The 25377-nt window shown below is 40.4% G+C and overlaps 1 protein-coding gene across 4 annotated transcripts; it reads right to left on the reverse strand.

Annotated features, from left to right (window-relative positions):
* Nucleotides 1-235: 235 nt before the first annotated feature.
* Nucleotides 236-19998, reverse strand: GDAP1L1 (ganglioside induced differentiation associated protein 1 like 1). Of its 4 annotated transcripts, none has more exons than XM_051976510.1 (7): nt 19571-19998; nt 17665-17707; nt 13873-14142; nt 12803-12976; nt 9261-9358; nt 7337-7451; nt 236-815 (listed from the first exon to the last, which is right to left on the reverse strand). In XM_051976510.1, exons 1-7 carry the CDS (start codon nt 19748-19750, stop codon nt 472-474), a joined length of 1224 nt encoding a protein of 407 aa, XP_051832470.1. In that variant the 5' UTR covers nt 19751-19998; the 3' UTR covers nt 236-471. The 4 variants fall into 4 exon arrangements, with proteins under 4 accessions (XP_051832470.1, XP_051832473.1, XP_051832471.1 ...); XM_051976513.1 differs by lacking the exon at nt 17665-17707 and adding an exon at nt 19318 and having other exon boundaries at nt 13873-14140; nt 19571-19683; XM_051976511.1 differs by lacking the exon at nt 17665-17707 and having other exon boundaries at nt 13873-14065; nt 19571-19985.
* Nucleotides 19999-25377: the final 5379 nt, after the last annotated feature.

Here is a 25377-nt window from a genome sequence, read left to right on the forward strand (position 1 = left end):
TGGGAACAGACCAATTCTCAATTGTATTTTCATTTGAAAATATCTCTTTAGGGGTGGGAGTGGGGGAAGGGTAAAAAAAGGGAAGGAAGGGACCCGGTTTACCTCCCTGCTACCAGTGTTCCCTTCCCCAACTCAAGATCCCAGTGAATAGGGGTACCCAGAACTTACACTCAGTGAGGTGAACCAGTTTCTGTAATTCAGGCTCGAAAACTCAAATCAAAATCAAAGGCATTCCTTGTTGCGTTGTTTGGGTTATTTTTCTCTTTTCTCCAGGTTTAATAGCTTCCTTGAGTTGTTGGTTACTTCTACTTCTAGACAATGGAATGTTTTCACATTGACAATATACTCAGATAGGGGTAAGGGTTGGGGTAAGGAGAACTGTTTCAAGTTTTCATGGGACAGTTGAAGAGAGCTCATCGTGAATCACACAGCACAGAGACATAACAACCAAACACCAAACACAGCCCAGCTCTAGATGTATTTTTTCTTGAGGTACCAGTAAGCAAAGTATCCCATCCCTCCCAGGGAGCCCATAAGAAAGGATGCTCCAAAGAAGGATGGTGGTTTCCGCTTAACCAGCCGGAATGCATTGGGGATGACAGCAGAAAGTAGTGTGGTATGTATGTCCCCGAGGACTTTCCGGAAGGCAAAGCGTCTCTGGACCCTCTCAAAGAATGACTGCAGATTGGGCCGGCTACCATCTTCCCAGTATTTTTTTGACAGTCCCAAGAATTTGAGGCGGTGTAAAGTGGCCCCCAGGAGGACATCAGCGAGTGTGAAGACACAGCCGCAAAGCCACAGCTCACATTTCTGCCCTGTGGAGTAGAGGAAGCAAAATGGGATTGAAAAAAATTAAATTCATACTTCCCTTGACACTAGAACAGTCTCTTTTAATGGTGATATGATTCTCCCAGAGTCTCAGCTTCAGAATTTGACTTCTTCCTTTGATTCCTAGAACATTTTTTTTTTTTAAACTGAGGCAATTGGGGTTAAGTGACTTGCCCAGGGTCACACAGCCAGGAAGTTTTAAGTGTCTGAGGTCACATTTGAACTCAGGTCCTCCTGACTTCAGGGCTGGTGCACTATCCACGGTGCCACCTACGTGCCTCTCCTAGAACATTCTTTACGTATCTCACTCTTTGCTTGAGTCCTTCCAATAATTTCCCATTTTCAAATCCAAAGCCCTTAGTTTTGCATTCAAAATACCTGATGACCTGCCCAGACACTGGCATCTATTACTGTCCTGTAGACCTCCATCTGGTCAGCCAAGCTAGTCTTCTCTTTGCTCCTTAAAATACAGTATGTGCTTTCCTTTCTCTGAGGATTTGCTTTAATTATGGTCCCTTTTCACTTGTCTAATCCTCCATAACTATATATTCAAGATTCAATTCATTTTATAATTACAGAAAACTCCCCCTGACTGATCCATCCTCGTATCATCACTTTATCCTCTAAATCCCTAGGACTGACCATATGATGTGATGTAGAGAATGGTGGAATCAGGACCTCTGGACTTGAATCTCAGCTCCTACACTGCCCACTCTGTAGCCTTGGAAAGCCGTGTAACTTCTTTTGTGACCCCAATTTCTCATCTGTAAAATAAGGCAGCTGGTCCTACTGCCGTCTACACCATTTATTTGGCACTAATAGTAAAAGACTGATAATAACAGTAACTATAATAATAGCTAAAATGGATATAGCCTCTACCATGGGCATGAGGTGGCACAGTAGATAGAACACTGGCCTAATGTCAGAAAGACCTAAATTCAAATCTGGCCTCAGAAACTTCCTAGAAACTTAGGAGGCAAGTCACTTAACCTTTTTGCCTCTGTTTCCTCATCTGTAAAATGGGGGTGATGATAACACCTCTATTGTGACTATTGTGAGGATTAGATGAAATATTTGTAAAGTGCTTAGCATAGTGCCTGAACATAGTAGGTGTTATGTAAATGATAGCTATTATTATTCTGATGGTGGTGGTGATGATGATGATGATGATAATGATGATGGCTAACAAAGTGCTGGGGTGCAAGGTATAGGAACCACACTTAAATGGGGATATTGGAGCCAAAATGGTCCAGGGTCACCAGGTATTGAACAGAAGCTAAATTGAGCCATCTTAGATTGCTGCTCTGGATTAAATGTCCTCCACTGTGTCTCACTGCTGCTACTTATGGAGAGACAAACTTGATGACCTATTTCTGCATCTTACCTTAGAACCTGTCATGTTCTTCTTGTCCCTGTAACTTTCTGAAAATTCAGTTAAGAGAACTTGACTTTGGCTGACATAAAAGAAGCAGATTGTTCCAAAGAGAGTCCTTAGGAAATCCCAGGAATATTCTTCCAGTGACTTTTTCAGGAACTACATTGAGCCTTGTTGATAGAATGAGAAAGTGTGATGGAAACATTTCTGGACTTGGAGGCAGAGGATCTGGATTAGAATTATGTCTCTGCAGCTAACTATTTGTAGCTTTGTGATCTTGGGCAAATAAGTTATCTCTTTGGATTTCTTTTTCTTCCTCTATGACATGAGGGAGATAGACTACTAGATGGTGGCTTCTAAAGTGGGAAGTAGGGAATACCCCTAAAGGGTATGATCAAAACTAATCAGAGGATAGTTCTAATTTTCCCTGTTTCTGTCAAGAATACCACCATCCTTCTAAATCGCCTAAGTTCAAAATTTCAAATTTCCAGCATTACCTTTGACTTTTCACTTTTTTCCCACCCACATTTCCAATCAGGTGTTAGACTTTGTCATTTCTACTTCTACATCTCTTCCATGTGTCCCCAACTTGAATTCAGGCTATTATCACTGCTCAATTACAATAATTTTTAATTAAGTGAATATGCATATATAAGGGGTGTCTGTGCTCAATTCTTTATTTGTTATTATTTATACTGATGAGGCATATGATCAGAAACATTTTAAAGGTTATTGAATTAAATGATCTTTAAAGACATTGTTACACCAAAATTCTAATAAGTTTCCTTGGGCTAGCTGTTCATCCATGCATTTATTCAATAAATTTTTATCAAGCATCTAATGTGTGCAGAGTATTATGTTGTGCATTGGGCAGAAAACAATTTAGATAAGACAAAATTCTTAAAATCTCATAGGGTATAATTGTAACATATAATAATACATAAGTGCATTACAAACTTTGTGGGGTCTGGGGGAAGTCATTATGAGAATATGTATTTGACTGCAAAAGGAAGATTGGGTAGGGATTTTGCACTTGAAATAATAAAGTTTTGCAGGCCCAGTAAAAGTGTGGACAAAAGCACAGAGGGCCTATGGTGTGTATTCAGGAGACAGAGAGTAAAATAAATGGAAGGCATTTATATGATAAGACTGGAAAATTTTGGTTCTATATTGTTTAGAGGCTTGAACAATAAGCAGAGGCCTTTGAATATCCCTTACGAGGCAGTAGAGAAGCACTGAAAATTATTGACCAAAAGAGTGACATGACCAAGTAAGAGAAAGATTATTATTGCAGTTGGATTGGAGAGAAGAAACGTTGGAAGTAGAAACATCTGTTTGGAGGCAGTCATAGTAGTCCAGTAGTATTAAGAACAAGGAATGAAAAGTGGGCTTCCAGAGTGTATCATTGGTGTCTTTGTGGTATCATGAGTAATTGGGGAAAACCTCCAACGTATTCTTGGTAGTGAACATACAAGAAGATGTATTTAAAAGACACATAAATAGGAAAGTATGAATGGGTTTTAATCTAGGTCATTAGTAGGAACACCTAAATTGGTGACAAAAGACATTTAAATCTTTTGAGTAGGATATTTGTAATAAAAGATAGGGATTACAGAATAAGAAAATGGATAAAATTGGAAATAAAGGTGATATGAAGGAAAAGTGTCAATTAAAATGAGGGGAAAAAAAAGATAGTACTGGGTCTCTAAGAGAATCTGGTAGAAGAGGCTATTCATTCCCCATGTCAGAAGATATAAAGAGGTCAAAAAGGATGATGGCTGAAAACAGAAACTAAAAATGATAAATGTCACCTGTGATCTTTAATATAAAACTTTCATTAAATTAAAAATCAGATGACATTAATTTGAGGTTAAATGATGTGGCAGGAAGAATACCAGATTTAGGAGGCTGGCTTTGACACTTATTCTGTGATCATGGAAAGGTCATTTTGCCTTATTGATCCTCCTGATCTGTAATCTGTTTCCTAATCTGTAAAATGAGGATAATCATATTCATACAATGCACCTCATTAGGTTTATGGGAAGGCATTTTATAAGATTTAAGGTGCCAGAGAATCTTGAGTTTTTATCAACAGGTACAGATATCTTTCCAAAGAATTTAGGAGTAAAGGAAGGGAGAGGGATGAGATGGTAGAAGGATGAAGCAGTGGAATCAAGAGAAGACTTTAAAAAATTTTCAGGAATGGAGAAGTCTGAATGTAGGTGATGAACCTGAGAAATTTTGAATAAAGGAAGAAAAGGGTGGTGGAAAGCTTGTGTCAGATAGCATTTGTGACATTTTAGGTTATCTACTGTAGGGTTGGAATGGGAGAAGAATCTGAATGAGAATATAGAGTTTGGAACAGATGCTGTGGGAATAAGACAGAGTCAACAAGGGGAGGGTAGAAGCATTGCAGAAAACAAGAGTTCAACTGAAATTATGCAACATGAATTTGGAGTGGGAGAGGTCAGTTTAGTTTTGTGATTTTCTCTACTAATACCCTGCTGTAGATGGTCACAGTCAGTCGGGAAACTCTGGATGAGATATAAGACCCTTTAGCCCAGAGGGAACCTGCTGACAATGTCTATTTGAATTCCCCATCTTCCCTAAGGGCTCCGGCCTTCCCGAGAAGTCAGGGGGCAGTGACAACCTCTGTTGAGATTAAAGCAAAGTGATACTAGGTGGCAAACTACGTACAATAGCAAGTTGTTTATGTGGTCCTACATGCTCAAGAGTTGTTTTTGTTACATTATTAAAAGGGGAAAGTCCTTGACATAAACGGACTCCATTTTCCCACCATCCTCTGGAGTCCCGATTACTTCTCCACTAGGAAGATGTATTTTAATCACTCCGGTGTGGGGGCTCTAGAAAGCAATGGTATGTTTTGTCGCCCCAACTTGGGGGCTCTAGAAAGCAGGACTCAATACCCTGCAGCGTTGAAGCAGGGGTAGAGACATTGGATTGTGAGGGTTACCCAGGAGAAGGATTTATACTCAATGCCCTTCAGCTACTATTGAGTAATCTTTCCCTTGTTTTTAAAAAAAACTCTGACCTCTTATATCCCTGGTCCAGGATCTTACTACCCTGTTAATTGAGACAAGTTTTTCCTTACATATAACGAAAAACCCTTCTCCTTATGTGGAGAACCCATATTCAGAATGTCAATGACCATGGATAAATTACTTTCCATCTTTCCTGTGAGAAGTCTTCATTCTACTGAACAATAAACCTTGGTTGGCAGCCAGCGTGGGGCAGGTGCCCATGCTTAATTGATTAATGTCTGGAGAGAATGAAGGAAGAAAAAGATGAGGATGGATCCAAGAGGACTCCAAAAAAAGACAACTAGATGTAAGTCTTAGATTCTTGATCTACACTGTTATAGTCACATCTATTATATGGCTGAGAAAAATCTGCATCATCCTTCCCCATCCCCTCTTGGAGATGTCTGCTGTATTATTACTAGACTAGAAGATACGAATCCTATATTATAGCCTCCGTTTATTGTGTCACCTTGGGTTTCTTATCCTTACCAAACTCCATTTTTCTCCCCTCTTCATTACTCTCATCAAGACCTAATTCTTCTCTCCTCTTAATCACCTTACATTCATTTTACATGAATAAAATAGTATAGGCAATTAATGTGATAGGAGAAATCATTGATGGAGATCTAAGGATCATAGGTTCACAGATCTAAAACTAAAAGGAACTTAATAGTATATCCAATCTAACTCTCTTATTTTATAGACAAAGAAACTGAGGTCCTGAAAGACCAATTAATAAATAAACATTTATTAAGCACCTACTCTGTGCCAGGCACTGTGCTAAGTGCTAAGAACATAAAAAGAGGCAAAAGATAATCCCTATCTTCGAGGAACTCACAACCATTGGGGGAGACCACAAGAACATATATGTAAACAAAAATTCTGTATACAAAATAAATAGGAAATATTTAAGAGCCAGAAGGCACTAGAATTAAGAGAGTTTGAAGGAGGTTTATAGAAGATGGAATTTTAACTGGTACTTAAAGCATTCCAGGGTTAGGGTTGTCACCTTCTATGTTCCTTAGAACATCTCTTTTGGCCAGGTAGAAAAATTCTGATGTGTGGTAGGAAATAGGGTGTTGATAAGGGGAAGGGAATGTGAAAATACTGTCTTAGAAAGATTTGGCAATCTGGAATTATGCCCAAAAAGTTATCAAATTGTGCATACCCTTTGATCCAGCAGTGTTTCTATTGGGCTTATATCTCAAAGAAATACTAAAAAAGGGAAAGGGACCTGTATGTGCCAAAATGTTTGTGGCAACCCTGTTTGTAGGGGCTAGAAACTGGAAATTGAATGGATGCCCATCAATTGGAGAATGGCTGGATAAATTGTGGTATATGAATGTTATGGAATATTATTGTTCTGTAAGAAATGACCAGCAGGATGAATACAGAGAGGACTGGAGAGACTTACATGAACTGATGCTAAGTGAAATGAGCAGAACCAGGAGATCATTATACACTTCAACAACTATATTGTATGAGGATGTATTCTGATGAAAGTGGATTTCTTTGACAAAGAGACCTAACTGAGTTTCAATTGATAAATGATGGACAGAAGCAGCTACACCCAAAGAGAAAACACTGGGAAACGAATGTGAACTATCTGCATTTTTGTTTTTCTTCCTGGGTTATTTTTACCTTCTGAATCCAATTCTCCCTGTGCCACAAGAAAACTGTTCAGTTCTGCAAACATATATTGTATCTAGGATATACTATAACATATCTAACATATATAGGACTGCTTGCCATCTAGGGGAGGGGGTGGAGAGAGGGAGGGAAAAATCGGAACAGAAACGAGTGCAAGGGATAATGTTGTAAAAAAAATTATCCTGGCATGGATTCTGTCAATATAAAGTTATTATTAAATAAAATAAAATAAAATATTTTAAAAAAAGAAAGATTTGGAAGACTATGCCTGATAGACGGAGATAGCAGGAGGTCAAAGCTTTGAGAACCTTAGTGGAAAGAACTTAATATATTTTGAAGAATACATGCATGTAGGCCTGAGCTGAAGGGAGTTCTAAGAAATCAGTGCTGTCTCTTTTCTATTTCCTTACCCCAACCCCATTTTCACATATCCTGCACTTACCTTCATATTCCAGCTTCCTTTTCTCCAGCTCAGCTTCAATTTGGTCTAGCACCATAGCCAGTTCCCCCAGGATTTTCTTCAGGTAGTTGACGTTGTCATGTTCCAGGATCTTCGCCTGAGGAGAATCAGAACTAAGATGAGAAGTGAACCAGGGAGTCCCCAAGGGACTGAGCTTCCCCATTCCCTGCCTATTCCCAAAGCCCATTCCACGTGTCCTCATCTGGATTTGACAGAGTGGGGACAGTAGGAGCTAAGAAAGGAGTATATGCTAATAGAAAGAGACTTGGATTGAAAGTCAAAAACCTGAGTTTCAGATTTACTTCTTCTTACTAGTTATATAACCTTGGGTAAAGCTTGTTCACTTTGGCCTCAGTTTTCCATATGAAAAATGAGAGTTGGAGTAAATAATCTCTAAATTGGTGACCAAGTGGACAGAGCATTGGGATTAGAATCAGGAAGACATGATGAGTTCATTCAAATCCAATCTCAAACACTTTCTAGATGTTTGAACCTGGGCAAATTCCTTAATCTTTGAATACCTCAGTTTCCTTATCTGTAAAATGAGAAAATAGTAGCATCTATCTTCCAGGGACATTGAATATTAAATGAAGTATTGTAAAATATTTAGAAAACACTATATAAATGGTAGCTATTGAGATTATTATGTGTTGCCCATAGGATCATAGACTTAGAACTAAGAGGAGCCTTAGAAGTCATAATTTCCCCTCATTTGACACATAAATCATTCTTATAGTCACACAACTAGCAAGTATCTGAGGTGAGATTTCTAATTCTAAGTCCAGTGAGCTACTAACTTCACCATGCTAACTCACCCTCCCTTCAGTCCCTTGAGAATCCATGATTTTGCAATTGCTCCCTCCACAGACCCCAGCCTTGCTATAGGAAACAATCTCATGAAATGCTATGACTTTTGGTCACAAAAGCATTCACCTGGTGGCTAGTCTTCTGCTTATGAGCCTCTCTGCATTATTTAGTTCTTGGATGACAGACACGAAGTCTATCAGTTGCCCATATGTAAAGATTTTCCACATTGGGAGGACCTGTCTATTTTTGCACATCTCTGCCATAAGCTTCAAGAACTCAAGATCACCTCCACACTATGGTGAGCCATCTAAGAACAACTACAACTACAACAGCCAGTTAATACTTTAAGCCTTCAAAGCATTTTTTACATGTTATCTTTTTATCCTCAAAGCAACCTTGGAAGGTAAGTGCTGTTATCTCCATTTTACAGATGACTCAGGCAGAGGTAAAGTGACCTGCCCAGGGTCACACAGCTAATCATCTGGAGCTGAACTTGAACTCAGGTCTCCCTGACTCTAGGTCTAAAACTGTGGATTGTACCATCCGGCTGCCTTTAATAAATCCTGATGAAGCTTTTAAGGAAGGTTTACCACCTTACTTCTATGCTTTGATGATGAGAGACCAGATACCCCCACTCAGGTGGCTCATTACCTTCATAATCAAAAACTCCTAGAATGTTATGACTAAAAGTGCTCTTAGAACCTAGAATAACAGAACTAAAAGAGACTTTAAGACATAGAATATTAGAACTGGAAGCTCAGAAGTCATTTTGTAGAATCCCCCAACTTTACTAAAGAGAAAACAGATCTGGATAAAAGAAATCACTTGTCTAAGGTCACACAACCTTTTACTGCTAGAAGTAATATGTATGCAAATTATCCTGACTCCTCCTTCCCACCAATATAGCCAGGAACTTCATTTGGAGGGCTTTGGATTCATAGGAATCACTGATAATTTTCCAGAAGTTGAGGTCACTCATTGCAGGATCTTCCTGGCCCAGATATTTCTTTCCCTCTAAAAACAAATGATGAGTGAATGTGTATGTGCCCATGCAAATTCGTGCACACTTGAGTTCTGAGGGACACTTCAAACAACTCACCATGAGTTTCTTCTGTTTGGAAAGGTAGGGTTCGGAGAGTTGAGGCTCTTCTTCATGGTCCAGTTTCATTAGGTCAGTGCTGGCGTTAGCCAAGTGTCCTAAGAAAAAAGGCAAAGCAGATTCTGTCCCCTCACTCCCTCCTTCAACACCCTTGCAGATTATACTAATTACCCACATTTTAAGAGTCATTTTAAGACTCTCTATCAAGCAGGTAGCACAGGTATGAGTGTTTCCATTTTACAAAAGAGGAAATGGAGGTACACAGAAAGAGAACATGATGTAAATGAAAGAATTGGGGATGTTTAGCCTGGAGAAGACCCAGAAGGAATATGACTGTTGTCTTCCAGCATTTGAAGGTCTGGCAGGGAAGACCTAAAGAGCAGACACAGAGGGAAGTTACAAAGAGGCAGGTTTGGGGCTTCTAGAGAGTTGTCTGGAACACTAATGGCTGCCTTAGGAAGCCTTAGGGACTCCAATGACTCCAATTCTAGTTTGGAGATTCTGTGATGTCATGACTTGCCCAAGCTCCTAAAGATATTTAATCTAGATGATTTGGAAAATGGTTCCCTGCCTGGGTCCCAGATCTACTCTTTGGATGATTTCCTTATTTTTTTTTGCTACCCAGATGGTAACCCAGCCATGCTGTAGGAAACGGCTTCATGAGATGCTGTGGCCAAAAGCATTCACCTGGTGGCCAGACACAATGTCATCACTTGCCTAGTGAGCTACTAACTTCACTGTGCTAACTCACCCTCCCTTCAGTCCCTTGAGAATCCATGATTTTGCAGATATAGTAATGCTAGCTAATAATTTTGTAGCACTTGCTATGTGCTAGGCATGGTGCTAAGTTTTTTATAATTATTTTCTCATTTGATTTTCACAACAAACCTGGAAGGCAGGGCTATCATTGTCTCCTTTACACACGTGAGGAAATAAGACAGAGTGAAGTGGCTTGGCCAGGGTCACATCACTGGTAAGTATTGGAGGCCACACTTGACTCTCCTGCCTCCAGCCCGTATCTGCTGTACCTCCTAGCTGCCCGCTAGGTCTACACAGCAGGCAGCTGCCTACCTCCCTGGTCCTCATAGGTAGCTCTGCTCGACTGCCTGGGCAATAGGATACAGTGAGAACTACGCTGGGTGACTTGAGGTCAGGAAACCTAGCTTTACATTCTGGAACCCAGCTGTGCGACTCGGGCAAGTCCTGCACCTCTGATCCAAGATTTCCTTGATGTTCTCTATGATGTGAATACTTCCTTCACTGGTAGAGAATGCAGCCTGTGTAAAGTCCTATATAAATGAGTTATAATAGATAACAGGAGTAATAATTATAATAGAAACAAAGAACAAAATCCCTTCACATCCCAGAACCCATTGGAGATGCCATAGAATTTCATGGTGGAACGTTACTAATGAAGAGAAGAAATAACCGAAAGCAGACTTGGGTCTGATCTTGTTCCCACTCTTGCTCCCATATACAGGTATGCACTAACTTCTTTCTACTTCTCCTTCCAACCCAGAGAAGAACCCACTGAAACCCCATTACTCCAACTTCTCAGTCACTAGACACCACTGATCATTAGACGGGAAGGAAGGGTGGAAGATTCTAGAATCAGAGAGACCTAAGGATCAATTAGTCCAACTCCCTTAATTTACTGATGAGGAAATGGAGACCTAGTGTGGGCAAGTGACTTCCTTAAGATTATGCAGGCAGGAAGTGCCAGGCTTGCATTTGTCCTCAGGTCCTCTGACTCAACTTCATGGATCTCAAAATGTCTTCCTAAATGCTGCTCTCTGATGAGAGACAGACATCAGGTGAAGTGATTAAGTCAAATGATCTCTTAAGCATCCTTTCTTTTTTTTTTTTTTTTCTAAAATATATAATTTAATTCTATGTTACAAGTGCAGTGGGTACACCAATGAGTGTACTTGGGACTTTGTCAGGAATAAGTTCTGGTTAAGCATCCTTTCTTTATGCCTCATTCCCATTTAGCTTGCAGTGGTTTGTTGTATTCTGCCTCTCTGCTGGCTTTGCCCCTCATTCTCTTCTCATATTAGCCAGAAGAAATCTTTTTCTCTGCTTCTCTTTGTCTCTCCTCACTCCCCTCCTTTTCTCTTCTTCCTTCCTCACTCAACCTCTTCTTCTTCATCCGACAGGACAAAGTAGACAGAATAGAACAGAAAGATTGCTGAGCCTGAGAAAGAGGAGTAGGAAGAAGCAGGAGTCAGCATCGTGAAGGGAGAGCAATTCTGGGGTAGGGAGGCTAATGGATACACATAGTTACAGAGCCTGAAGGTATTTAATCATCTAGTCCAATGCTCGTGTTTCTCCTTTTACATATAAGGAAATTGTGGTCCAGCAGGCTGAGTGACCTGGTGAGGATTATAGCAGTCGTGAGTAGTGAGTAGTATTCAAGCCCAGGTCCTCCGGGTCTAGTTCTCCAAGTCTCAGGGTGTTACAATGTGTCCTAGTCCAGGGTAGAATGGGAAGGAGTGGCGAACATGTAAACACTTAAGACTGAAGAATATGAATTTGAGGACTCTCAAGGTGTATTTGGTGGCAGCACTAACAGGAAGGGGAGATTCAGGGAGGAGGAGCTTTCTATGGGAACTCGTCAAATTAGAGCCCTAGACAACTACGTTTAGGTATCTCAGCATCCCAAAGTCTGGGATGTCCCTTGGGGGAGGAATGTCAGGCTTCCCTTGCTTCCTTAGCTTGGACTCACCCTACCCAGTCTGCTGCAGGCTCTAGGGAACACCTCCCCAGCTCCGGCTGCCTGGCTATATTAAGCTTGGTCAATGTTTCATGAATGTTTGAAGGTCAAGAGCAACATCTTCTCATTCAGTCACTTGAGGTAGACACTGGCCCCCACTCAGGGCTACTCAGCACAGGTCTGGCAGGAGAGGGAAAAGAAAGGAAAGCCATGGGGGAGAAAGGCTCCCTTTAGGCCTGTCCAATGATTGATTAGTGGTATCAAACTCCATCAGGCGCCTGGCACTGTGGGTCTCAAGGTGACTGATCAGCTTCCATGGCCAAGGTGACCTGTCCTCCTCCTCAGTACCTGCTGCAAGGGGTGGGGGTGGGGTGGGCCGGAGACACGTCTTCTCGACTTCCTATGTCCCACCTGGCTCTCCACAACTGGCCTTGGTAAAAGCAGCAGCAGATTTGATGGGGAGAGGAAGTGAGGAGGGAAATGGGAATGCGGCTAACGACTGGGGACAACACAGAGGGTCTGGCATTGGTTTGAGGAAGACACAGAATCTGAAACTGGGGAAAATAGGACAGAGAGCAAGAGGTTTTTTAAAAGTACAATACAGAAAGGGAAAGAGGGAAAAGGATCAGAGAGAAGGAGAAGAAATTGAGGGGTTGAAAAATGAAAGAAGATAAAGAGAAATGGAGCAAAATGTGTCAGCAGAGAAGAGGGGAGAATCAGAGAAAGTGAGGCAGGTGGAAAGGGAAAAGAAACAACCGGATGGAAAAAATTTTTGCTCAAACCGCTGGCTCCTCCTGCTGGGCTAGGTTTGCCTGGGCTGGCCACTTACTGCGAATCTCGGCCGTGGCATATTTAGGGATCATGGAGTCGGTGGTGAGCTCAGGGTGAAGGATGCAACCGTGGGTGTAGGCATCCATGGGGAGGGAATCGAGCAGCTCACGGTACTGCAGTACTCGGGCGTGAAGGAGGCTGCCGGTCTCGGGTATCAACTGGGCCACATGTTCTGGGATGGGAAAAGATAAAAGAGGTAGGACTGGATATGGTTCACAAAGATGGAGATTTCAGAATCCTCCTCCAATCCTGGATCAGAGGGAAAATTACAGATCCAGTGTGCATGTTTCTCAGTCTTGGGTCTAGGTTTTTTTTCTCTTCTACAAAACCCACTCCCTCTGAAATACAATCACTTAGGAGAGAGCTGGACTCCTCGGGAGTCCCTGGTGGTATCAGCATCAGAGTGGGAAAGGGACTTTTAGAAGCATTTAGACCATTTTACAAGGGGAAAAATGGGACCCAGAGCAGGAACTGGGTTGTTTATGGGCACAGCAAATCATAGCAGATCTGGGACTTCTAAATTCCAGGCTAGAGCATCTCCCATCACATAGACAACTTTGCTTATTTGTGAGTCTCTTACCCAGATGCCTTTGAGGAGTCTTTGTGCCAGAGATGACCAAAGGAGCTTCCCTCTGACATGCTCTTAGATTTCAAGGGAGTCATAACATTTAGAGCTACAGAGGTCAGAAAGCTAGAAAGAAATCTTCTGGTTCAGGAGCTCTTGATCTTTTTTAATACCTTAAGCCTCATGGAAAATCTGGTGAAGCCTAAGTATTCCTCAAAATAATGTTTTTAAACATACAAAATAAAATACATAGGATTACAAAGGACTATTGAAATACAGTTACTAAAATATGTATATTTTAAAATAAAGACCACTAACCCCAAGTTAAGAATTCTAATCCAACCCTTGCATTTTATCCAATGTAGAAACTGAGGCCCAGAGAGGAAAAATGATTTTTTTCATAGGTACATAGATGGTAAGTGGCAGAGACTTTGGTGTTACCCATATTCTTATGCCTGCCCCCAGCCTGAGGGGCTTTTCCCACAGTGAACAGGTAACCATACCTCCAGTGAAAGTGCGTTCCACGTAGTCAATGATTTGGTCATAATCACTGATGATGTTGTCTCGGTGAATGATGACGGGTACTTCTTCACCCAGATTCAGGCGCATGAACCATGGTTCCTTGGGCTCACTCAGAGGCAGACTGACATCCCGTTCATCACAGGGTAGCCCCTTCTCTGCAATCACCAGCCGTACCTGGGTGGGGGTTGGGGTGGAGGGGCTCAGAGGGGACAGGGGCATGGGAAGAGCCCGGACACACACAGGGGGGAACTCTGTTCAGGGGAGATGGGGGGCATGTGGGGAGGGAGATAACACACAATAGGGTATAATACTGGTTTGGGGGATGCCAGCTGGGAATAACCTGGCAGAGACCTAGGTCCCTAAGCATTCTGCTCATCCTCCTGAGAGTGGACCTAATAAGCTACAAGGAGGGGTTCTTCTATTTCAGAACAATAGAACATGAGAACTGGGAAGGACCTTAAAGATCATCTAATCCATCTCTTATTTTACAGAGGAGGAAACAAAGACTGAAGAAGCTAAGTCCAAGGCTGAATACTCATTAATCAGAGCCTGAATTCCTCCTATTTCATGCCAGGTAGGAGGAGGCTTGTTCTGTCTATAAGCCTGAATGTAAATGTCTGCCAGAGGCAGCACTGTGGGGCAGAGTGTGAACTGTGCGTGGGTGGAGATTTGCTTTTCTCTAAGCAGACTGTCTCTTTGTGCTTCTACATGCACTTAGGTAGCTGCATGAGACATGATGCATATGTGTACACACTTTAAAGCGCAACATAAACACAAGCTACATATGATGCATATCTATGACTTTGTGTGTGTCTGTATATCTAGAAGCCCAAAGAGTATAAAATAGCCTTGCTCATTCTTTTCACTATTTGCATGGGGTATGATGGTGAGGGCTGAGAGAGATGGAAAAAGCTTTTCTGAGTTCTTTCCCAGAATGTTATTCAATCCTTTCCAATTTGACCCAATCTGTGTCTTCTCTTCCTCCCTGGTAGTCCCAACACCATTGGACAGGAAAGAGGAACTTGATATCCCCTTTAGAGGGTTACAGCATTAGATTTATACTCCATAGAAGAAGGAAACCCAAGCAATACCACACAAATAGGTACTATAATTGGAAGAGATGAAAATGTCCTAAACCAGGGGTCAGGAGTCCTGGATTCCATTCCTGGATATATCTCATTGACTCACTGTATGACTCTAGGTTATCGCCTCACTTTCCCGAGGGCTTAAGCTTCTCTATCTGTGAAATGGTGTGGTTAGACTGGAGCTCTGACATTCTGTGCTTTATAATTTTTATAGTAAAAAGGCCCGATGTTTGTACAATATGTTACATCAATCATTCTACATCAATGACTTACTCCCTCTCAGAGAAGCAATTTCTTCATCACAAAATGAGGGAGTTAGGCTAGATAGTCTTTAACTTCCCTTGTAACTCTAAAATCCTTTGTCTAATTACATTTTTGGAAGCAAGAGAAGTTGAGGCGGGGAGGGAGAAGGAGTTACTGATGTTTTATTTAGAGAGAGTGACTTAGGGTAAATGTTGTTATAGGTGTGAGATTTCAGAAGCTACCAAGGAGAATTACTTTTTTTATGAGTCAAAGCAGCTGGGAAGTCTAGCTGGGGGTGGGGAAAAGTCATAAGATTCATCTGCTTAGCTTTAAATAGAAATTAGAGGGGCTTCTGTCAGGAATCTCTATCCCTAGATACCATCCCTATTGAAGTGGAAAGAGCACTGGATATGACTTAGAGGACCTGGATTATAGGATCTGCTCTGCCACTTACTACCTATATGACCTTGGACAAGCCTCTTCTTTGGGGGCTTCAGTTTCCCCAACTTTAAAATGAGAGGATTGAACAAGATTATGGTTAAAGTCTCTATCAACTCTAAATTCCTCCATAACTTGGTTTCTTCCTGTCTCTCCAGTCTTCTTACTCCTTATATCCTCAACCCAATCCCACATACTCTGCTCTCCAGTGATACTGGTCTCCTTGTGTTCTTTATACTAGATGCTCCAGACATTTTTTCTTGATTCCCATTTCTCAACTTCAGGAAGTTTCTTTTACTGTCTTTATTGCCTAAAGCACCCTTTTTCTTCATCTTATTTCCCTAAAATCTTTGGCTTCTTTCAAGTCACAGTTAAAAACCCATCTTTTCCTTATCCTCTGTGGATTATCTCCAATATATCTTGTCTATATCTTGTTTATTCATAATTTTTGCATGTTATTAATTCTTTCCCCCATTAGACCATTAACTCCTTGAGCTCAAGATCTGTAAATTGCCTTGTTTTGTATCCTCAGCATCTCAAATACTACCTGTGCATAACAGGTATTTAACTGATGCTTATTTACAGACTGCTCTGAGTTATAAAAAACACACCTGGCTCTTATTCAACTCAACAAGCATTTATTAAGCACCTACTGTGTTTAAGGCCTTTGGGATACAAATAATTCCATCTCACATTCTGTGTTTTATATTCCGAGATTTTTTCCAGTTAAAACATTCTATTATTTCATGACCAGCATTCTAGATAGTCTCCACTATTAGTGACTCATTCCTTTGGCTTAAGCATCACTCTCTCCAGGATCCTCTGGCAAGCTGCAAATCCTTCCTACCCTTACCCCAGGGAGAGAATATTCATTTTTAAATTCTTTTTTGCTTAAGAAAAGTTCACCTAAAAGCACTGTGGTAGGTATCCAAAATGAGAATATATCACACATCTGTAGCAAGGATTAGTATATACTTCAGTGTAGTGTTCATATGGGCTTTGAAGAATGCCCAGCCTTTGAAAAGGCCCTATTTAAAGTGGAAAAAAACTATTAGTAAATGGTTAGAAAGACTTCAAACCATCATTAACCTTATGCCCTGGTGGCGTTAGAAAAATTACATTAAAAAAATTACATTTTAGAGCTTGAAAAGTCTTTAGAGAAGATTTAGTCAAACTTCCTTATTTTTAGAAATTAAGAAATTGAAGCCCAGAAAGGCCCACTGATTTATTCAAGGTCAACAGTTACTAGAGGCATAGCCAGGATTTAAATTTATGTACCTCATGCCATACCTCAGCTGCCTCCTCACATTGATGATGCTTTTAAACAATGACAGTTGGTTCTGAAATGAGACAATCCAGGCATTGAAAAGGCGAGGGAACTCCAAGGTAGGAGCCCTGATAACTAAATATTTTATAGCTGAGGGTTAGGGCTAGGGTCAACCTAAGGGCTAGTCATTCAGGGGTTTGATTAAAATTGGAAAATATCTGTAGGGACACAAAGACTTAAAGAAAGCAAGGGGCTCTTTAGGGGATTGGAGTCTACAGGAACTGACACTTGTTAGAGTTCACCGTTTCCCACTTTCAAAGTCAGCGTTAAGGGGTCTTAGCTCCTCTCTGCTAAGCCTGGACAGTGTCCCTGTCCATGGTGCTGAACACAAGGATTTCTTCCCCATCCCCATCCCCCACTCTTCTCTTCTACTTTGCCTCCTACCACTCCCCCGGGACCTGACTCCCAGGCAGCAAGTGTTTGTTTTATTGGTATGTCTTTTCAGTCAGGCCCAACCCTTGGTGACCCTACTGGGGGTTTTCTAGGCAAAGATCTAGAGTAGGGAGGATTTCAAATCCTGCCTTCACTTCCTAGAATCATACTGAGTTACAGCCTTTGCCCAATCCAGTCCCAACTCTTAAGAGAAATAGCTACTTAAAAGAACATGGAGAAGGAACAAGATATGATGGAAAGAGCAGCATACTAGAGTCAAGAGATCTAGGTTCTGGTTTTGACCCTACCATTAACCTGTTCTATGACCTTGGGTAAGTTAATTCCTCTCCTCTATAAAAAAGTGTGTGTGTGTGTGTGTGTGTGTGTGTGTGTGTGTGTGTGTGTGTGTGTGAGAGAGAGAGAGAGAGAGAGAGAGAGAGAGAGAGAGAGAGAGAGAGAGAGAGAGATGGAGGAAGGGAGGAAAAGAGAGAGGGAGGAAGGGAATAGGGAGAGGGAGAAAAAGAGGGAGGGAGGGAGGAGGTGGTGGGAGTTGGATTTCTAAGATCCTTAATAGCTATGCAATTTTATACTCTCTCTTCTCTCATTGTTTTCACCTCCAGGGCTGAAAGGTGGCTCTTGTGGTGGTAATTAAATTTCTTTTTCCTCTGTCTCTCTGACCATTCCCAGGGCTTGTGAACCCCAAAGTTCTGACCCCTGGATTTCACCCAGGAAATTATTGTCACTGAATCTCATTTGCTTAGAAAATCCACAGGGTTAATGAATCATTAAGAGTGTCCTGTGTCTTTAAATGTGCCTGCCTAGCTCTGAGAGGGCCCAGCAGGCTCCCAGGAGCTGTGACAATCTGAGAAGGGTGGGGAACATGTAGGGAGGGGGTTAACTCTTTCCTTTCCAGGATGAAAACAGGTTGGGTGGGAAGAGGAGTAGTGTAGGACAGGGTAGAGATACTGACTGCAACTCCAGGTTCTAGCTGCTTTCAGGCACAGGATAGCTCCTCTTCTATCCCTGAGCAACCCCTCTTCTGAAGCCAAGGTGCATCAGAGGACCTAAGAACTGGAAGGAATCTCAGAATCCAGCTCCCTTACTTTTCAACTGAAAAAGCTGAGGCTCAGAGATGGGAAGTGACTTGCCTAAGGTCACAGAGATAGTAAATAGCAGAGCTGAGATTCCAACCTGCACTCTCAGACCCCAAATCTCATTCTTAAAAACAACACAAAACCCAAAAACTATTCCATGCTACTTTCAGAACCCAGATGACTCGGAATCCATTGGTTTGAGAGGTGAGCAGGTACAGCGAAGGCTGAGCTATGTGAGTGGGGAGGACAAGCATACTGAGCTGGAGAAAGATGACAGAGTGAAGTCCTTAACTCCTCCTCACCCAACGCTGGAACTAAGGAGACTTTGGTTCCAATTCTAGCTGTGACACCAATTCATTACATGACCCTGGAGAAGTCATTTTGCTGAGTCTTAGTTTCTTCATTTGTAAAGTGAGGGGGTTGAACTAAATAGTTTCTGAGAAATCCTGTGGCTCAAAAATCTGTGGAATTAGGGTGCTTTAAAGTCACAGCTACTCACTCCATCCCCCCTCCCCCCCATCTCCAGTTTTGTGGGAAAAGGTTGGAACTAGCTCAGTTGGGCTGGGTTGGGTTGGGCTGCAGTGTCTGGGACAAAGGATTTATAGGATTGATATATCAGATCTGGGAAAATGGTGTTCTTCTAGCTGAGCCCCTCAGAACCCCTTCCTTCCTCTCTTCCTTTTAACAGCAGCTTTCTTTGCTATTTTCTTTGTCTACATTTATCTGTTCAGCCCCCTCTCTCCCCTCCCCCCTCCCTCCATTCTTAGCTTCTCCTGGGGAACCAGAAGAGATGAGCAGGTCTCTCCCAACCAGGTGTTGGGTGGGTAGGTGAGTGGGTGGGGGACAGCTACCACCTCCACCCGGAACCCTCACCTGCAACTGTCACCTGCCAAGAAAGCCAGGCTAGCTGCAGACTAGGGCTGGAGTACCCCAGGGAAACCCATGGTGCTGACTGCTCCTTCGGGATGAGGAGAAGGAAGCCTCGCCTACTCCGACACTCCTCCCCCCACCAAGCTCGGGTCCCATACCATCCCAGAGCCCCTGATCCAGAAGGCTAGAATGCCCAGGGTTCTGGGTTCCCCACTCCCCCTGCCCTCCAGAGCCTGCCTCCTGCATGTACCTTCTGGGAGCTGAAGGACTGAGTCCAGTGGTAGAGAACCAGGCTCTCCTTGGCCCACTGGGAAGGGTCAGCTGCCTCCTGGCCCTCCGAGGCCTCCGGAGCTTTCCCTGCATCACTCTCCAGTGCTGAAATGGGCCACCAGCTACACTTGGTGGGAGTCAGGTTGTTCGGCGTCGCCATGACAGGCTGAGCTCGGAAGGAAAGGGGAAGGAGGCTTCCTAGTGGTGGCAGTAGCAGCAGCAGCAGCAGCAGCACTCACGGAGCATCACATGGCCTCTCCAAAGCCTCTGTTGTCACTGGGGCTCCAGGCTGGAATCTCATTACTCATCGGGGGGCTCCGGAGGAACAGGCAGGGAGCCTTCCCCTGCCCCACCCTGGAGGGGAATGACTGTGGCTACTGGGTCACTGCAGAATTTCACTCTGCTCTAGCCCAAGCCCAGAGCTGGCCCTGGTAGTTCTGCAAGACATCTGAGAATCCCCAGGGTGACTAGGAATTTGACTTATGATGGAGAGATCATCCTGCCCACTGGGGAAGGGACCTTCACCTCTTCTGTTTAGGACACAATGGAGAGACATCGCAGCCCTGGGCTTGAAGACCTGATTTAAGTTCTGGCTCTATGAATTACTTGCTCTGTGACCTTGAGCAAGTTATCTGATATTTCTGAGCCTTGGCTTTCTCATCTGTAAAATGGGACCTTTTCAGCATTAACCTTGCATATCCTAAGGGTCCTTTAACTTCTGATAGTCTATATTATCCAGTTCCTTTTAGTTTTTACATTCTGTGATTCTGAGAGAGGGCTAGTCTGATGTACAGGTGGCATACAGCTAGAGAGTACTTTCCATCCCCCAAACCTCCTCCAACTTAGAGAGGCAGCAGGATTTAGCAAGAACATTGACAATGGAATAAAAAACCTGGATTTGAATCCTAGCAGTGCCACTGTTTATGTGACTTATGGCAAATAATATATTCTCCTCAATAAAATATGAAATAGTCATACACATGCTACTTAACTCTCAGGATTGTATTTTTCTTTATAAGAATAGAGGGAGGAGCTATACTTTTGTTGGTATAGGCACTCCCAAATGAGGAATCTCACTCTATCTTATAGGTAGGTCTACACCTTCTCTGAATCTTTGATAACAAAAAGAAAGAAGTTGTGATTTGCCCATGATGACATAGCCAGAATGTGCCAGCTAGGTTTAAATCCAGGTCGCCCTAGCTTCAAGACTATCTCTTCATCCACTCTGCCATGCTGCCTCTCATATTTTTTTCATGATTTAAAATATTTTATTGATGCCCTTCTTTTTTATATCACCATCACTTTCCAAAATTGCCCCCACCAATATCATCCTTCTTTGTACCACATAAATGCAGTAAAGCAAAACAAATCATCACATTGGCTGAATCTGAAAATGAATGCCTCTTTCAGTACCCAGAATCAATCCATCACCTCTTTGCTGAGAAGCAGATCTGCCTCACCATCAGCTATTTGAAGTCAGAATTAGATATGCATTGAGTAGAATTCCGAAGTTATAAAGCACTTTAGAAAGGCAACATATTTTTATTGTCAGTTCATCCTATTCTCTGACATTCCAGCATTTGAAAATTATACATTAATTTTATAACAACCTTTCCTTTTAAAGGCAAGTCCTTCTGGGAATGGTAATATCATTCATTGGTTAATTTATCAACACAGAATTTGAGGTCCCTTACAATCTGGCTACAATCTACCTTTCCAACCTTATTTCACATTATTTTCCTTGTGCCCTACATTCTAACCAACTGTTCTGATGGCTATTTTAAAAATCTCATCCTGTCATGCTCCACCTCTCTGAGTTTATAAAGGCTATCATCCTTTAAACCTAAAGTGCCTTGCTCCATAACTGCTCTTACAACCTAGAGGTCATACTCAATTCTTCACTATTTCTCAAATAGCCTCCTCCATCCAATCTGTTGCCAAGGACTGTTGATTTTAAGTTTGCAACCTCTCTTTAAAAATGGCCTCTTCTCTCTTTTAATACCACCACCACTCAAATGCAGGTTCTTACACGTTCAGGCCTATAATAGCCTTCTGATGGCTCTGCCTGACTTAAGTTTCTCTGCACTACAATCTATCCTCCACTAAAATTATTTTCCTAAAGCACAGATTGATCAGATTACATACCACTTCCTTTTCCTTTTCAACTCAGTAAACTCCAACAGCCTTCTATTGCCTCCAGGATTGAATACTAAGTCTTCTGTTTGGTATTCAGAGTCCTTCATAACTTAGCTCCTCTCTCACTTTTCTAGTCTTCTTTTTTATTTTTAACATTCACTTTAAAATTTTTGAGTTCAAATTCTCTCCCTCCTGCCTTTCTCCCACCCATTTAAGAAGGCAAGCAATAGGACATCAATTATACATATGAAGTAATGTAAACCATATTTCCATATTAGCCAAAGTGAAAAAAGGAAGAAAAATAAAGTGAATAGAATATGCTTCAATCTATACTCAGAGTTCATCATTTCTCTCTCTGGAGAGGGATAGCATTCATCGAGGAACTGTCTTGGATAATTTTCTTCATCAGAGTAGGTCATTCATTACAATATTGCTGTTATGTATAATGTTCTGTTGGTTCTTCTCATTTTACATTGTATAAGTTAATATAAATCTTCCCAGTTTTTTCTGCAACCACTTTCCTCATTATTTTTTATAGCACAAATAGTATTCCATCACAATCATATACCATACCTTGTTCAGCTAGTCCCTAATTGATGGACATCCTCTCAATCTCAAATTCTTTATCATTAGAAAAAGAAAGAAAAAGACAAAAGAAAGAGAAAAAGTAAATATTTTTGTACATATAGATCCCCTCTTTGGGATACAGTCTTAACAGTGTTATATAAAGATCTACACTACTATATATATGTAGACATTGCTAGATGAAAGGCTATGCACAATATCATGGCTCTTAGAGTATAGTTCCAAATTGCTGGACCAATTCACGACTCCACTAATGGTGCATTAGTATACCTATTTCCCCATGTCCTCCAGCACTTGTCATTTTCTTTTCTATCATATCAGCTAATCTGATAGGTATGAGGTAGTATATCAAGGTTGTTTTTATCTAAACAATAATGATTTAGAGTATTTTTCCATGTGACTATTAATAATTTTGATTTCTTGTTTTGAAAACTTTTTGTTTGTGTCCTTTCACCATTTGTTCATTTGGTGATAGTTCATATTTTTATAAATTTGGCTCAGTTCCCTATATATTTGAGAAATGAGGCCTTTATCAAAGAAACTTGCTGTAAAAATTTGTTCTCTGTTTCTTGCCTTTCTTCTAATTTTGGTTGCATTAGTCTTACTTGTGCAAAAATTTTAATTTCAGGCAATCAAAATTACCCATTTTATTTCCATGATTCTCTCTGTGTCTTGTTTGGTCATAAACTTCCTTTTTTCCATTGATCTGACAGGTAAAATTTTCTATCCCCCCTTAATCTATTTATGATGTCATCCTTTTATATCCAAATCATTTAACCATTTTGATCTTATTTTGGTATACAGTGTAAGATGTTAGTCTATGCCTAATTATTGCCAAACGGCCTCCCAGTTTTCCCAAATTTTTTTGTCAAATGGTGAGTTCTTGCTTCCAAAGCTTAAACCACTGGGTTTATCAGACACTAGATTACTATGGTCATTTATTACTGTATTGCGTCTTATATGCATCACCTATTCTTCATAGCCAGAACCAGATTGTTTTGATGATTATTATTTTATAATATAGTTTGAAATCTGGTACTGTTAAGCTGCTTTCCTTTACATTTAAAAAAAATCCCTTCACTTCATATTCTTGACCTTTTGTTGTTCCAGGCAGATTTTATTATTTTTGCAAGCTATATGAAATAATTATTTGTTAGTTTGGTTGGTATGCCCTGAATTAGTGATTTGGATATAGTTGTTATTTTTTAATATATTGGCTCAGCCAACCCATAACAATTGAGATTTCTCCAATTATTTAAATCTGTGTAGGGAGTATTTTGCAATTGGGTTAACATGATCTCTGAGTATATCTTGACAGGTAAAACTCCCAAGCATTTTATATTGTCTACAATAATTTTAAATGGCATTTCACTTTTTCTTTTTTCTTACAAGATTTTGTTAGTAATATATAGAAATATTGATGATTTATGTGGGTTTATTTTATATCCTACAACTTTTCTAAAGTTGTTAATTGTTTCAATTAGATTTTTTAGTTGTCTAAGGTTCTCTAAGTATATCATCTACAAATAGAGATAGTTTTGTTTCTTCCTTGCCTATTCTAATTTCTTTTTCTTGTCTATTGTTATAGCTACATTTCTTAGTACAATACTGAATAATAGAGACAATAACGGGCATCATTGCTTCACTCATGATCTTATTGAGAAGGCTTCTAGTTTATCACCATTACAGATAATGTTTGCTCTTGGCTATAGATACAATATATCATTTTTTAAAAGATTCCACTTATTCCTATTCTTTCTAATTTTTTTTTTTTTTTTTAAGGAAAAAGTGTTGTATTTTGTCAAAATCTTTTTCTGGGTCTATTGAAACAATCATTATGATTTTTGTTGTTTTTGTTGTTGATATGGTTAGTTATGCTTATAGATTTCCTAATATTGTGTCAATCCTGTATGAATCCCACCTGATCGTGTTGTGTGATCTTTGTGATATATTACTGTAATTCTTTTGCTAGAATTTTATTTTAAAATTTGCATCACATCTGTTTTTGCTTTCCTTGATTTATGTATCAAAATCATATTTGTATCATCAAAGGAATTTGTTAGGATTCTTTCTTTAAAAAATAATTTACATATTATTGGCATTAATTGTTCCCTAAATATTTGGTAGAATTTATTTGTAAATCCATCTGGTCCTGCAGATTTTTTTCTTAGGGAGCTCATTTATGGCAAGTTCAGTATCTTTTTCTAAGATCGGGTTATTTATTCTTTTTTTCTTTTCTATTAACCTGGGCAATTTATATTTTGGGGACTATTAGTCCATTTAACTTAGATTATAAGTTTTATTGGCATGTAGTTGGGCAAAATAATTCCTAAAAGTTGCTTAATTTCATTTTTATTGGTAGTACTTCTACCTTTTTCAATTTTTCTACTGGTAATTTGGTTTTCTTAAAAAAAATCAAATTAACTAATGATTTATCTATTTTGTTGATTTTTCATAAAATCAGGTCCTAGTTTTATTAGTTCAATTAAAAAACTTTCAGTATTATTAATCTCTCCTTTGATTTTCAGGATTTTCATTTTGGTGTGTAATTGGGGATTTTTAATTTGTTCTTTTTCTAGTGTTTTTTTTTTTTTTAGTTGCATGCCCAAACTATTGATTTGTTCTCTCTTTATTGATGTATTATGCATTTATAGATTTAAATATTCCTCTAAGTACTCTTTTGGCTGCATCCCAATTTTAGTATATTTTCTCATCATTGTCATTATTTTTAATGAATTTTTTTTATTTTTCTAGGATTGGATTCTTGACCCATTCTTTAGGAATAGATCATTTTTAATTGTTATTCTATGCTTCTGTAGCCCTTTGTTAAATATAATTTTTATTGATTATAGTTTGAAAAAGATGCATTTTGGATAAATTGTGGTATATGAATGTTATGGAATATTATTGCTCTGTAAGGAATGACCAGCAGGATGAATACAGAGAGGCTTGGAGAGACCTACATGGACTGATGCTAAGTGAGATGAGCAGAACCAGGAGATCATTATACACTTCGACAACGATATTGTATGAGGATGTATTCTGATGGAAGTGGATTTCTCTGAC

This window comes from Antechinus flavipes, chromosome 2 (assembly GCF_016432865.1).
Source record: "Antechinus flavipes isolate AdamAnt ecotype Samford, QLD, Australia chromosome 2, AdamAnt_v2, whole genome shotgun sequence".
Classification (NCBI taxonomy): Eukaryota; Metazoa; Chordata; class Mammalia; order Dasyuromorphia; family Dasyuridae; genus Antechinus; species Antechinus flavipes.